The sequence below is a fragment of the Eulemur rufifrons genome, chromosome 20, assembly GCF_041146395.1.
Source record: "Eulemur rufifrons isolate Redbay chromosome 20, OSU_ERuf_1, whole genome shotgun sequence".
NCBI lineage: Eukaryota > Metazoa > Chordata > Mammalia > Primates > Lemuridae > Eulemur > Eulemur rufifrons.
In genome coordinates, this window is record NC_091002.1 from 5,584,326 (window position 1) to 5,597,097 (window position 12,772).

Consider the following 12,772-nt stretch of genomic DNA (forward strand, 5'->3'; position numbering starts at 1 on the left):
GCATTAGGGTGTGGACTGGTGTTCTGGCAAGGGGTGGGGTGCAGGAGGCTGGCCGAGTATAGGCAGCACGTTCAGGCTGCTGGGCTTGGAGCTGGGAGGCAGGTCGGTCCCACTCCGCCTGGGCCTGCTCTGTGGTCCCCCAGCACTGAGAGACTTGGGAAGCTGGTCGGAAGTCCTTGTTCTCGTGAGGCTGCAGAGCCCTGGGCTGTGGTGTTCTTATTGAATACACACTTCTCTAGAGACCACTAGAGGCTTGAGAAATAAGCCCTTAAATGTAAACTACAGACTTTAAACCTGCTTACTAAAAGATATTGTTGCCTGGAGCTTGCAGAAATATTTTAACTTATATCATCCAGCCCCCACCTCCGTTAGAAATACTGTTTTCTATTCTCTAAACTGAGCACTGCTACTCTTACATAATGCTGGTTGACCTTATCGGGGTCCCATAGTCACCAGCCAAGAGGGACCCTCTCTGCCACTCAAGATGGGGTGAAAAGTACAGCAGCCTGTGGCTCCCCGCAGAGAGTGAGGATCTTGGTATGGAGACCCGAAAAGGGAGGCCAGAGTTGGTGTTGACCCGCCCCCCACAGCGCCAGCCACACTCCCTCCCAGAGGGGATGCGCCTCGCAGCAGCAGCTCTCCCCAGGTGCTTTTCTACAAACGTCAGAGGGAAGGTAGGATCCCTCCATCTTGACGGGATATTTCTGTAAGCCTAGCTACCTACCAGACAACTGCCGGAGAGGCCTCAAGGCTGGCCCAGGCTGTGCCACACGGTCTACAGTCTGAAGGTAGCGTGGGGCCAGCCAGGTCAGAGGCGAGAGTGCCAAGTGCACGCCGGCAAATGAGTGTTGCTTCGGTGTTTAAAGAAGTCAGGATTGAATGGAATAAAAATAGCTGTCCCAAGTGCATCTTGAAGACTACCCAATGACATACAAACATGTCCATCAGGAATGTCAGCTGAACACAGCCGGATACACGATGTCTATGCAGTCCGTGTGCACACGGGAGCCAGGGAAGAGCCAACACGGCACTGACGGGTCCCTCAGGGCAGTCTTGAGCATCTAGATGGGAGAAGAAGCTTTTGAGTCATAAGTTTCACCTAGTTGAAAATAACTTTTAAAATGATGGGGTGCCAAGTTAGTATCTGTTGGATTGACCTGGGGCCCTCGACCCCGCAGGACAGCAGAAGCAGTGGTCTGTGTGCTGCACGTCCGTGGCAGTGCCAGGCCTGTTGCAGAGCACGCACAGTGCAGTTGGCGTCTCACACTTTGTGATTGTGTGGACTCATGGTATTTGAGTCTGAATACCTAATTTTCACTACATATAAATACTTACCTATTAGTCAACTATTTGAAAGTTAACCTACCAGAGCAAAGAGCTGTCATAAGTAATAAAGGTTTTAAAGGGTCCATTTTGTAAAGCAGTAACCTAGCATTTACCCAAAGTACTGCCCTTCTAGAATGTCCACACAGTGGCTCCTTCCTGCTTTTCAGCAGCTGAGTGACACCCACCAGTTGTAGAATCAGCGGTCATTGGGGGGCCCCTGGGAGGCAGGCAGGGCCGAGGAAGGTGTGACCCCGGTGGGGAGAGTAGACGGCCGACCAGAGTCTGTCCACTTATCAGTGGGGCCGGGGCTCGTAGAAGCCCTATGGGTGACCTTGTTCCTCCTCACTGGTTTGTACCAAAGCTGGTACACATGGAGTCCGACAGACTCCTGCCCCAGCTTGGAGCAAGCAAGGGAACTCTGTGTCCAGCCTGTATACTCGTCTGCCTGGGTGCTGAGGGGTGGGCTGAGGGCATGGGGAGGGGAGGAGGGGGGTCAGGGACACCCTCCTCTGTCCATCCTTGCTCTGAGCACCTGTGGCATGGCATGTCTGAGTCCTCCTCTGGCAGGTAAATGGCTCTCTGGTGCTCTGGCTAGCTCCTGGGTCTGGGCAGCCCAGTCCACCCTCAGAGTCGCTGTTGTGGGTACCCGTGCGTCGGGGCATGGGGCTGGCAGGCGGGGTAGGCCAGGATGAAGTCCCTCAGAATACCCGTGTACACATGGCGGAGGCTAAATGGGAAAGGACTTGTTATGGACAAGCTTCGAATTTGAGTTTTAGATGTTGGGGGTTGATTTATTTGCTTGCTGTGTAGAATTTCTGTTCATGCCATCTTGTGATCTGGAGGCTGTGCAAGTCAAAATGACAAATGAGGAGAACCGTTCTTACGGTTCTTACCTTTCTTATTCAAGTCACTCCATATATCCCGTTCCTGGTAGAAAGCCCTGAGTATGCTCTGACACCATGTTGAAGACCTTAAGGTTTAAATCATCCCTTTTGTAAAATCTAGCTTCGCATCCAAGATGGCAAAAGTTAATTTTGCTGCTTACCTCAGCCACAAGAGTTTCAGCCCAGATTGGGTTGATATCACTAAGGTTTCAGAGTTAGCATGGGCTTCCATGGTGTTCCCTGGGTCACAGGCAGAGCTCTTGTGGCAGATGCACCTTGGACTCAGTCCTGCCAGAGCCTAACCCCTAACCCTGGCCTTCACACCTCTGGCATAGCGCCCTCCTCTTGGCAGCCCCCAACCCAGCCCTCTCTCCCTCCTGCCCTTTAGGGGAACCATCCCTCACCATCTGGACCTGGGCCTCAAAGTTGAGACAGGAGCTTAACCCCACGCGCCTGAGCCTGGGCGCTGGCTCTTATGCCTGGAGCCTTCTCCCCGGGCGTGTGGCTCCTCACCCATAAGTCTTTGTTGGAGTGTTCCCTGCTCAGCGAGGCCTGGGGCTACCACTCCCCACTTGTAACTCTGCTTCAGGCTCCCCTGTGAGGCAGCACCTCACACTTGCACCTCTGGGCGCCGTGTCCGCTCCACAGGTGTCTCCCAGCGTAGTCTCTGGTGTGGGTGGCACCCAGTTCCCACTGTAGGACAGAATGTTCCAAGGTCCACAGGGATAAAGGAGCACATTTAGGTGAAGAAAGCTTTTGGAGTGTGCTCATGTGCTTTTAGGACTGTGATGACATTTGAGTAGAACCCAGAAAGCCCCTTGGTCCTTGAGGAGGGGTTGGTGCCTTTCCTTCACGCAGTCACGTGTGCTGTGAGCTGGGGACAGCCCCTGGAAGCCTCCTGTAGCTCCTGCTCATGCTCAGGGACACCTTTTCTGGGGTTCTGTAGCTGTCGAGTGGCTGTACCTGCTGCTTCCGCTCCCCCCGCATCCCCCAGGCCTGAGCTCCTGGGTACGTCCTCAGTCATCAACTCTGAGATTAAAACGTGGGGCTAGCATACCCCGCTATGGCTGCGTGAGGAGGGGCTGGACTCTGACTCTCAGAACCAAGTTGGTCCTGCTAGAAAGTGTCTGCTGCAGCTTGAAGTGGCAGTTTGGGTGTCCACCTGCCTTCCAGGGGCCTGTGTGAGGGGCTCAGGGCTTTGGTCTTGGGGTCTCCTGGTGGACCGGCATAGCACGTGGTGTGCTGTCTAAGCCCTGCTCTTGTCTTTGCCCTCAGAGCTGCCTGGAGTTCAGCCTAAGGATTCAGGAGTTCATTGAACTCATCCGGCAGAATAAGAGACTGGACGCCGTGAGGTAGGACGTTGCGATGCAGGCGCGGTTTCTCATGGGAGGGCAAGACGCTCGCTGCGGCCCTGCCTGCCCTGTCCCCTTGTGGTCTGGGTTCTAGGGGAGGAAGTACAGGGTGCCCCATGGGTTTTCAGTGTGACTGGCCCTGTCTGATCGGGCAGCGTGCTTCTCTCACTGTTCTTGGAGGGGTAGGGGTGACCAGGCCTGGAGCCTGGGCGATGCCCCCAACCAGGGTATGGTGACAAGTGGGTATCCAGGCCCCCAAGGCTATCAGGTGAGCCAACTTTGGCATCATGACCATCCACGTAAAACACGTAAACAGGGCTCTGGGTCCCCTCTTCTCGTTTGGGAAAATGCCATCAGCTCCTGTAGCCCAGAAGCATCCCTGACATAGTTGGTCCTTAGTTTGGGGAATTCCCGCGTGGTCACCTGGAGAACATTGATGGCACACAGCACCCAGGGCTTCCTGCATGGGCACGTCCGAGTTTACCCGGCCTATCTCTGACCCAAGGGTAGCAATGGGCTTGGGGCAGGGTGTAGGGCACTGAGGCTGGCTGCCCACACGGCCTCAGCCCGCAAGGCCCTGGCAGTCAGGCATAGGGAGGGGGGCGCTGGCCATCGCTCCTGCTCAGCCTTACTGGGGCCCAAGGTGTTCACAGCGTGAGAGAGGCCAGGTGCTGACTTCCCACTCACTCCCTAAGCTGGGCAGCGTTGGGCGGCGTGAAGCCTCCCCGTGCCTGGCCAGGCAGGCTGGTCAGTTGGCGCTCTCCACATCTGCGGGCGGAGGCAGCGGCAGCTCCTCTAGTGCAGGGTCTTCTGGCTCATGTTTGTTGAGGCTCCTCCAGTGAAACCTCACACTTTATGAGTAGTGCGGCCGAGACTTTGGGCTGTAAATGGGTGTGGCCACGGGTGCCTGGACAGCAGGGGCTCAGCTACCCAGTGAGTCTGCCCAGGTGCACGTGCGCAGAGGTGGGGCACCGCCTGTGGTAGCCGGCACCTGCCGCAGACTAGGTGGATAACGGCTTCCCGCAGAGGGGCCACGTGGAGAAGCTGAAGTCTCGAGATGGGATGGCAGTGAGTCCTCAGGGCCACGTCAGCAGGGTGCAGGACTGCAGGGCCCAGGTCGGGGAGTCTGGGTGTCTAGACGCCTGCTCTGTGCCTGGCACAGGATGTGTGCAGCTGGTAGGCGGGGTGTGCCAGGCTGTGCTGGCTGCAGCCTGGGGGTATTCCCATAAGTCCCTGGGACAGTTGGGAGGCACAAGAGCAGGTGGAGCAGGATGTCACTTTGGTGGATCCTAAAGCAATATGGCAAAATATGTACAGGTATTGAGGGGCTTCTATGTTTTGTTTGTATTCTCACAAATGGAACCTGGCTGAGGTGCTTGTGCCATTAGGCAGGTCTCCTGGGAGACATGGGGTCAGAACAAAGGTTGAAAGGTTGGCACCTTGCATTGGGGCCGAGGACCCTGATGGGAGAGGTGCAGAGTGCAAGCGTCAGGCTGGTGCAGGCAGGGCTGAGGCGGGAGGGGAAGGGCCAGCTGGCTCCAGGCAGGCAGGACAGGTGTGGCTGGAGCTGATCATATGGTACGTGTCCTGTGGTTGTCCTCAAGGGAAGGCAGAGAAGTTGGGCCATAAGTCTCCTGACGCCTGATGCCCTATACAGAGCAGCAGCATTCACCAGGTGAGCCTGCAGAGCCCGCCTGCTGGGGACAGTGGAGAGGCTGGTCCCAGCCTGTAGGAGCTGCCTGCCTGCCCACTGCTGAACTCAGCCCACGGGGTCACTGGCGCATGGGGCCCAACTCCAGGGCTGCGGCTGCCCAGCCCCGGGTCAGGGTGTGGTCAGCAAGGGTGAGGTCCTGCCTGGCCTCCTGCACCTGAGTCTGGAGCCGGCCAGACCAGGCTGTGGACTTCCGCCCTGCCCCTGGTGTTTGTGGGTTTGCCGAATGTGAAAGTATGAGCTACTGGTGATCACTTTTTCACATTTTTAATTGTTAATAAATGAGTAAGCCGATGCCTGACCCCAGGTGGCTGGGACACGGCGTGCACTTCACTGGCTTTTGTGTGGAGGATGGCCTGTGTTGTCACAGGCCTGTGCCTCAGCCTGGCCGGGCGTAGTTTATGTAGTTAGTCTTCTAGGTATTTTTGTCATACATGTTCATGTGTTTAAAGAAAAACTCTGTCATTGTTTCCTATATTGGCCGCGTGGTGTTTGTTGAGGAAAGGTCACACTCTGTCTCACCAGCTGTGAATGCTCACTGGGTCGCTTCCCTCCATCTGCTTTTCCTCGTGCCTGTGTGACAGCACCTGGGAGCAGCTCTCTGGCACTGGGGCCGTGTTTTGTGACTGTAAGGTCCAAGGAGTGTCATCTACCACTTTTCCTGTTTTCTGTTTCTGTCTTGGTGTCAGGATTGGTAGATCAGGGAAGTAGTGTCATGTGGCTGTCCAGCTTGGTTTTAGCAAGGTGGGAGACAGTGTGTCCTGCATTTTTGCTTGGTGGGACAAGAAATGTAAACCAGATCATGCACTTAGTTGAATTCATAAATATTGAACAAATGTAACCAAAGAGACTAAGTAAATTATCCCTTTTAACCAGGTCTGGGAAGAGATGAGATGGCCAGTTAAGTGAAACAACTCCATTTGGACCATATTCTCTGCAATTTTTCAGGGACAAAAATGGTGGGGAGGGGAGATCGAGGTGTTTCTAGAGGCAGAAGCTGCACCGGAGCCTGCATTGGTAGCAGAGTGATGAATTTAGTCTTTGATGAGAGAATTAGAGCGTCCAGTGGGGCCTCCTACTGGATGAGACTCACGTCCATGCCTGCCCACAGCTCGTGGGGGTGCCAAGGGCATCTCAGGCCTCACCGGTCTCTCCCCACACTCACCCTGTGGGGGGATAGCATGTGGGCCTGCTCTGGTGCGTCCTGAGCCCGGAATCTGTCCCACTCCCACTGCTCTTTCGGTGCTTCTGCCTTGTGGCCGCCTTGCTGTCCCTCAGGCTGCTCAGCCCCTCCCACACCAGCTGCAGTCCAGACCCACGTTTTCCCTAAGGCTGCCATGAGCACCGGCACCTCCAGGCTTCGTCTCTGTCCCGTGCGCACCTTGTTGCTGACACAGCTCAGCGCCGACCTCATGGGATGTGGGCCCTGATTCTGCTGCGTTGGCCTCAATCCCTGGGGCAGAGGGGCCATTTTGGGGAGAAGGGCTCTGAGCGCAGAGGACATGGTAGTGGACCAAGGGCATATGTGAGGGCAGGTGTGCTCTTGGGACTGGTAGAAGATGGTGACCACCAGTGCCCAGTGGCCTCACCCAGAGGGAGCACTTGGGAAGGAGTCCAGCGTTTAAGATGCGTGAGAACGGGGCCCTTGAGGTGAGCAGGTACCCCTCGGCACTGTCATGTTCTGCCTCGGCCTCCCAGCTGGGCAGGAGCCGGCTTGTGCATCCTGTAGTGTGTCGGCTCAGGAGAGGCGGTGGCCACACCTGGTGTTTGCACCTTGGGGCTGAGAGGGCCTGGCTAGAGCTGCCAGGGAGTCCGTCTGTGCACCCGAGTGAGGCTGTTGTTCTTTGTGGGGTTGTGCTGGGAGCCACTGCAGAGAGGGAGTGTCCCCTGGGGCCACACGGTGAGCATCCAGGGCAGTCAGAGTCAGGGCTTCGGCTTCCGTGTAAACCAGAGTTGCCTTAGAGGGCTCCAGGCAGGGGTTTTCTGTGTGGGATTCCGCGTGTGCTGCGAGTGCCCTCCCAGGCCCTGGTCCCCAGCAGGTCAACTCGGACTGAGGTGCCTACTTTGTACCTAGGCTCTGACATAAAGACTGTTAGCTCAGATTCTTAAATTTGAAAATGTGAATTTAAATGTGCCAAAATGTTGTTTTTTTAGACATGCAAGAAAACACTTCAGTCAGGCTGAAGGGAGCCAGCTGGACGAGGTCCGCCAGGTCATGGGCATGCTGGCCTTCCCGCCAGACACACACATCTCCCCGTACAAGGTAACGTCTGCGTGCCCACCGTGCAGCTTCCTGCTGGCCCTCGGGGTTGAGGTGTCCATGAAGGGGGTTGAGGGGCGGGGGGTGCCTGCCGTCTGGGGTCCTGTCTGTAGCTGCTTCCACAGACCAGGGCCTGTCCTGGCCACATACCCTGTCAGACCTGCCCAGCCAGCCGGTTCTTGTTTTATTGCCATCTTCTGGATAAGAAATCTGTATCTGAAAGGTTCAGGAAGCATTTCAGCCTAGAAAGTTCAGCTGGGGGGTGGGGAGAGGGTTTTCCTTTGCCATTTCGCCTTCCTTTTTCTCTTTCTTCCTGCAGTCCCTTAGTCAGAGTCAGACTGGCCTGGTCTATGTTTCTCTTACCATTATTTTTTATTTTATCTGTAAATGTTGGAGCCTCTGAATCTCTGTGGCATTAGCAGGGTCTCAGGCTGTTTCTGCCTCCTTTGGCCATTCCTGGTTCCTGAGCGTTGCTCCCCTACTTGTCATGGTTTTCCTCTTCTCTGCCTTAGGGTCACTGGTCTTCGGTCCTCAGCCCTCCTGCTGAGCGTCACCTGTTCTTTGACCTTGTGGGTTGATGTGGGGCCTTGTGAGGATGTGGTCACGCACCATCACTGTCCAGGTGCCCTACCAGGTGGGGCCCTGGCTGCTCCCCTGTTGGGGCGGCTCAGCGGCATGGCAGGAGCCAAGCTCCCCGTTTGCTCACCCGGCTGGTAGCTGTTTCAGTTCCTGGGCAGGGAATGAAGTACAATCTCTTACTCATGGAGTTGGTGAAGTTTGTTCTCTGGGCCATGAAGCTGGTCTCTGTCAAAGGCCAGGGTGTTTGCCCTGTGGCCCCCACCCACCCCACGGGGTATGGTGTGTCAGGACCACCCACCCAGGGGTGCCAGCAAAGCCTTGCGCAGACCCAGCCCCGCTGCCCACTACCTATGGAAGGCTGCTGAGAGTTCTCTTGCCCTGACTGAATTCACATGGATCGGCGGTGTTTGGGACATATTATAATAAAAAACTACCAGGTCACGAGGATCTTCAGGTGTCAAGTCTAAACTTCTCAGATTTTAAATCAGCATCTTGTGTTTCTCCTACTTGTTCTGGAGAAGACTTGGTTAGAGGTGCAAGAAAGGCTGACTGCGTTTGGGGTGAGATTGTGTGGGTTGGGGGGCGTGGAGCACATCTCCTCCTGGCGGTGGCCTGACAGTGGCAGTGAAGAGTGTGGCAGGTCCTGCTGTCCCACCACGTCGGGAACAGCACGGGCATCCTCCAGAGCAGAGCCCGTCTCCTCTGCATGGGGTTCCCCAGTGCAACCGCCACGCCCACCCACTGCCTGGGATCCAGGCTGGCAGGATGCCAGGCGCGGCCCATCATGCTGGCTTCTTAACTGTGAGTGATGGTCAGAGAGATTTGGCAACACAAAAAAGAAAAACCAAGATACACGCAGGAAAACCTTGGCTCGGGGAGCAGGCCATTTAGGGTACAGAAAACCTAAAAGGAGAGTTGCAGCTGTGCTGTGTCTTGGAATCGAGGAGCAGAGAATCAGGGCGCCGTTCAGGTTCTCACAGTCACCGAAGGGAGGAACAGGCCATGTCTAAATGGGTCTCTTTGTTCAGAGAAAGGCAGCAGCCATCAGAGGCCTGAAGGCAGAGGGTCAGGGGGGTGGAAGGTACCAGGAGCTGTTACTTTTCACTGAGAACCTTCTGGACTGTTGGTTTCATCCTGTGTAGACTTCATTTTGATAAAAATAAGACTAAAAGCAACTTTTTAAAAATGCTGGAGTTACGTGTGATGTTTTCCCCGAACTCAGACTGAGGAGCTCACAAAGAATGGCTCATGGCGCCCCTGGTGACAGCCTCTCTTCCCCAGTGTGGCATCTGCCGGCCAGCCAGAGTCACTGGGGGCCTTTCTGGGTTCCTGTGAAGGTTTTCTCTCTTGCTTGCATGTGTGCTTGTGGGTGCACTCCGATTCGTGCGCGCGCTCTCAGTCAAATCCTGAGGTTTCTTAGGGACAGACATTCATCAGATTTAATTTTCTGTTCTGTGATGCTTTAACCCAAGGAGGAGTGGCTGTTTTCCATCTAACAATCATTTCTCTGAAGTAAGACTTTTCCCTTTAAACCTCATGCTCTGAAGCTCACTCTGGGCCGTGCTGTCCGTCCAGCCCATTGAGTCCATTTTTTGTCACAAGGCCACGGGATCCACACATTCCAGATCATTTGAATCGATTCACATACAGGTGAAAGTGAATGCAGAAAGCTAAGTCGACAGTGTTCCTGCAGTGTGTTTTAAACCAAGACCCTGGGGAGCTCCATTTTGTGCTGACCTGCAGGGCAGAAGTGTGTGGGGAGGGGGCGGGGGAAAGGGAGCGGACACCTACCCCCAGCACAGCCACTGCCGAGAGCTGTCCCTCCTGGGCCTCCCGGGAGCTGCCCTGGGAAGGTTCCCAGCACGCTCTGCCCTCTGTCTTCTAGGACCTCCTGGATCCGGCCCGGTGGCGGATGCTGATCCAGCAGTTCCGGTATGACAACTACCGACTGCACCAGCTGGGAAACAACTCCGTGTTTACCCTCACCCTGCAGGCCGGCCTCTCAGCGATAAAGACACCGTATCCTCCCCGTTATGCTTAGCCCTGCTTAGCCTGGGGCTTGTGTCTTTGGTCACATTTTAAGACTGACCCTGCACCTTCTCATTCTTATCCTCTGAAAACATGTGCTGTGGCCCCCTGCGGAACGGTCCGGGCTCCTGCCTCTTGCTGTGCCTGCACAGCATTGAGAGGAGCCTCAGACCCACGTGAAAAGGCTGTGAGAACCTGGACTGCGTCACCCCCATCTCGTAATCTCAGCTGTTGCTGTGGACACCTCATGTTGACCTAAAAGCAAATGTTTGCATATGTTCTGGCAGCTGGAACATTAACCATTGAGAGTAGTTTCCCCATTTGACTCCCAGGAATGCTATAGAACTTGAGTGGCCTGAACCCTCGCTGTGCGAGGAGGGGGGTTTTCTTCTCAAATTGGCTCATAAGAGGTGGTCCTATCTTGGCAGAGAGGCAACCACCTTCTCCAGAGAGCACCAAGACGCCAGGCCCCAGACACCGTCTGCATCTCCATGTGGATCTGATAGCTCCCTTAAGTGCCAGTCTCAGTCCTCTCTGGAACTGCTGCCTCGTGGCACCAACAGACCGCTAGTCCCCATCTCATAGTGCCACCATCTAATGCTGGGCACCTCAGCAGTCCCGATGTGTGGCAGGACTCGAGTCCTGTCGAGGAGTACTCAGTCCCTCATGTGATTAGCCCTGTCCCCCATGTGACTGGCCCTGTCCCCTCCCTGTGACTGACTCTGCCCCCCTGTGACAGGCAAGGGCCCAGAGGGTAGTAAGTGTCCTGGGATGACTCCTGGGACCCGGCTTTCTTGGGCTTTGAATCATGGCTCCAGCCCCTGGTTCTTCCTGTCTCTGTGGTACCCTGTGGGGGAGGAGCTTGTGTGTTTGCACACTGCCTTTTCCTTGTTCCAGGAGAATGTTTCTCTCGGCTCCCACCTGTCTTGCCGAGAGGTTGCAGGGGATGGGAGAGGACATGTGGACGGCTGAGCTGGCATGGGAGGGGCCCTGGGGTAGGGTAGTGCCCTCACCTCTTTGTCCCCAGTCAGGCTCCACTGAGGCTGTTTTTTTCCCATCGAATGGAACATTTTCTTCACTGTAGAAGACAGCCCTGTGTGTGTTTTCTGTGTGGTGCCTGAGTGGCCAGGAAGGGCCTTGTCTCACCCTGGCTGCCCCGATAGGCCCCAGAATCCTTCCTTAACCTGATGCACAGACAGTGCTACAAAGAAGACGGCAGTTCCAAGAGTCCGGACTGCCCCGTGTGCAGCCGCTCCCTGAACAAGTTGGCGCAGCCCCTGCCCATGGCCCACTGTGCCAACTCCCGCCTGGTCTGCAAGATCTCTGGTGACGTGATGAACGAGAACAACCCGCCCATGATGTTGCCCAATGGCTACGTCTATGGCTACAATGTGAGGGGCTGGGAGTGGGCAAGGCTGGCAGGTGTCGCATCAGGGCAGGGCTCTCCTCCCCCCATCCGTGCCTGGTGCACCCTCTTAGCTGTCATTCGAAAGTGGGCGAAGGGGTGGGAACAACAGGTGAGCATCCCCAGAGTTTGACAGGTGCACCTTCAGGAAGTAACTTTGCATAAGATGGCTCATCCCCTGATAGTTCCTTATGTGGGTTTTTAGCAGAAATGGTAATGTATATTGTGTTAGTCTAATGCATTTCCGATCTTATTTTTCAGTCTCTGCTTTCTATCCGTCAAGATGATAAAGTTGTTTGCCCAAGAACCAAAGAAGTCTTCCACTTCTCACAAGCCGAGAAGGTGTACATCATGTAGGCCCTGCGTCGCCAAGCACAAGCCCTGGGGGCAGGGGCCACCGCGGGCAGGGGCCAGGCCCCTCCTGCCCCAAGCTCCGCCTGCCGCAGCGTTTCTGTTTCTTGCGACCAAAGATCAATGAGCAACGATAAATACTCTTAGGAAGAAAGGAAATAAGATTTAATAAGTTTGTATGTGAAAACATTTTGATTGGTAGGATTTTGTAACATAAGTCAACAATTTGATGCTTCTGAAAAGTACTTTCAACTTTCAAAGGAAACGTTTCTTTAAAGACTGACCTAAACATCGAGGGAAACTCTAGAACATTTCAAAAAGAGGAACTGATGGTTTTCCTCCTGTTTCTCAGTTTCCTCCCTTCTGCTGAAGATGAGACTTGGAGAAGGGCTGGTCCTTCACCAAATCACGTTGGCCCTGGCACGGCCTGGGGGAGGTGGTGACTGCGGTGGTCTGACCTGCAGTGACCCGAGATGCGGTGCCAGCAGGGTCACTCATGACTTCATTCTAGAGCTGCTGCCAAAATGCCTGGTGCCACAGCCGGTGGGGGGCTGGCTTTGAGGACTGCCCCACCTGCCTTGTGGGCAGTGCCTGTGGGACTGTCGTAGTGTGTGCATAGGTTCAATATCACATCTTTCGTGCGCCGCCTTATTTCCTGCTTTGAGAATGTATTCACGTGGAAATCCACTGGACCGAGTTTCTGCAGAGGCCTTGCTGGATGGTTCCATAACTTTAGAGTCTAAATGCTATTCATTACAGAAACTAATAGTTCAGTTGAAATAAGTACTGATGACTTTTCAAAACAAATGAACCATTGTAGTTTACACAAAACCATATTGTAGAGGTTTGTATTTAGCACTTATTTTTGCATGTTGA

The 12,772-nt window shown here is 54.9% G+C and overlaps 1 protein-coding gene across 5 annotated transcripts in view; it reads left to right on the top strand.

Annotated features, from left to right (window-relative positions):
• Positions 1–12,249, top strand: part of MAEA (macrophage erythroblast attacher, E3 ubiquitin ligase) — a 400,167-nt gene extending 387,918 nt beyond the window's left edge. For 3 of the 5 annotated variants that reach the window (XM_069496197.1, XM_069496198.1, XM_069496199.1), the window contains 5 exons: positions 3,486–3,562; positions 7,428–7,536; positions 9,998–10,131; positions 11,336–11,531; positions 11,807–12,249. In XM_069496197.1, the coding sequence (XP_069352298.1) occupies positions 3,486–3,562; positions 7,428–7,536; positions 9,998–10,131; positions 11,336–11,531; positions 11,807–11,902 (612 nt within the window). In that variant the 3' untranslated portion in view covers positions 11,903–12,249. Of the gene's footprint in view, positions 1–3,461; positions 3,563–7,427; positions 7,537–9,997; positions 10,132–11,335; positions 11,532–11,806 lie in introns of all 5 variants that reach the window. The other 2 variants (XM_069496200.1, XM_069496196.1) reach the window with 1 other exon arrangement.
• Positions 12,250–12,772: the final 523 nt, after the last annotated feature.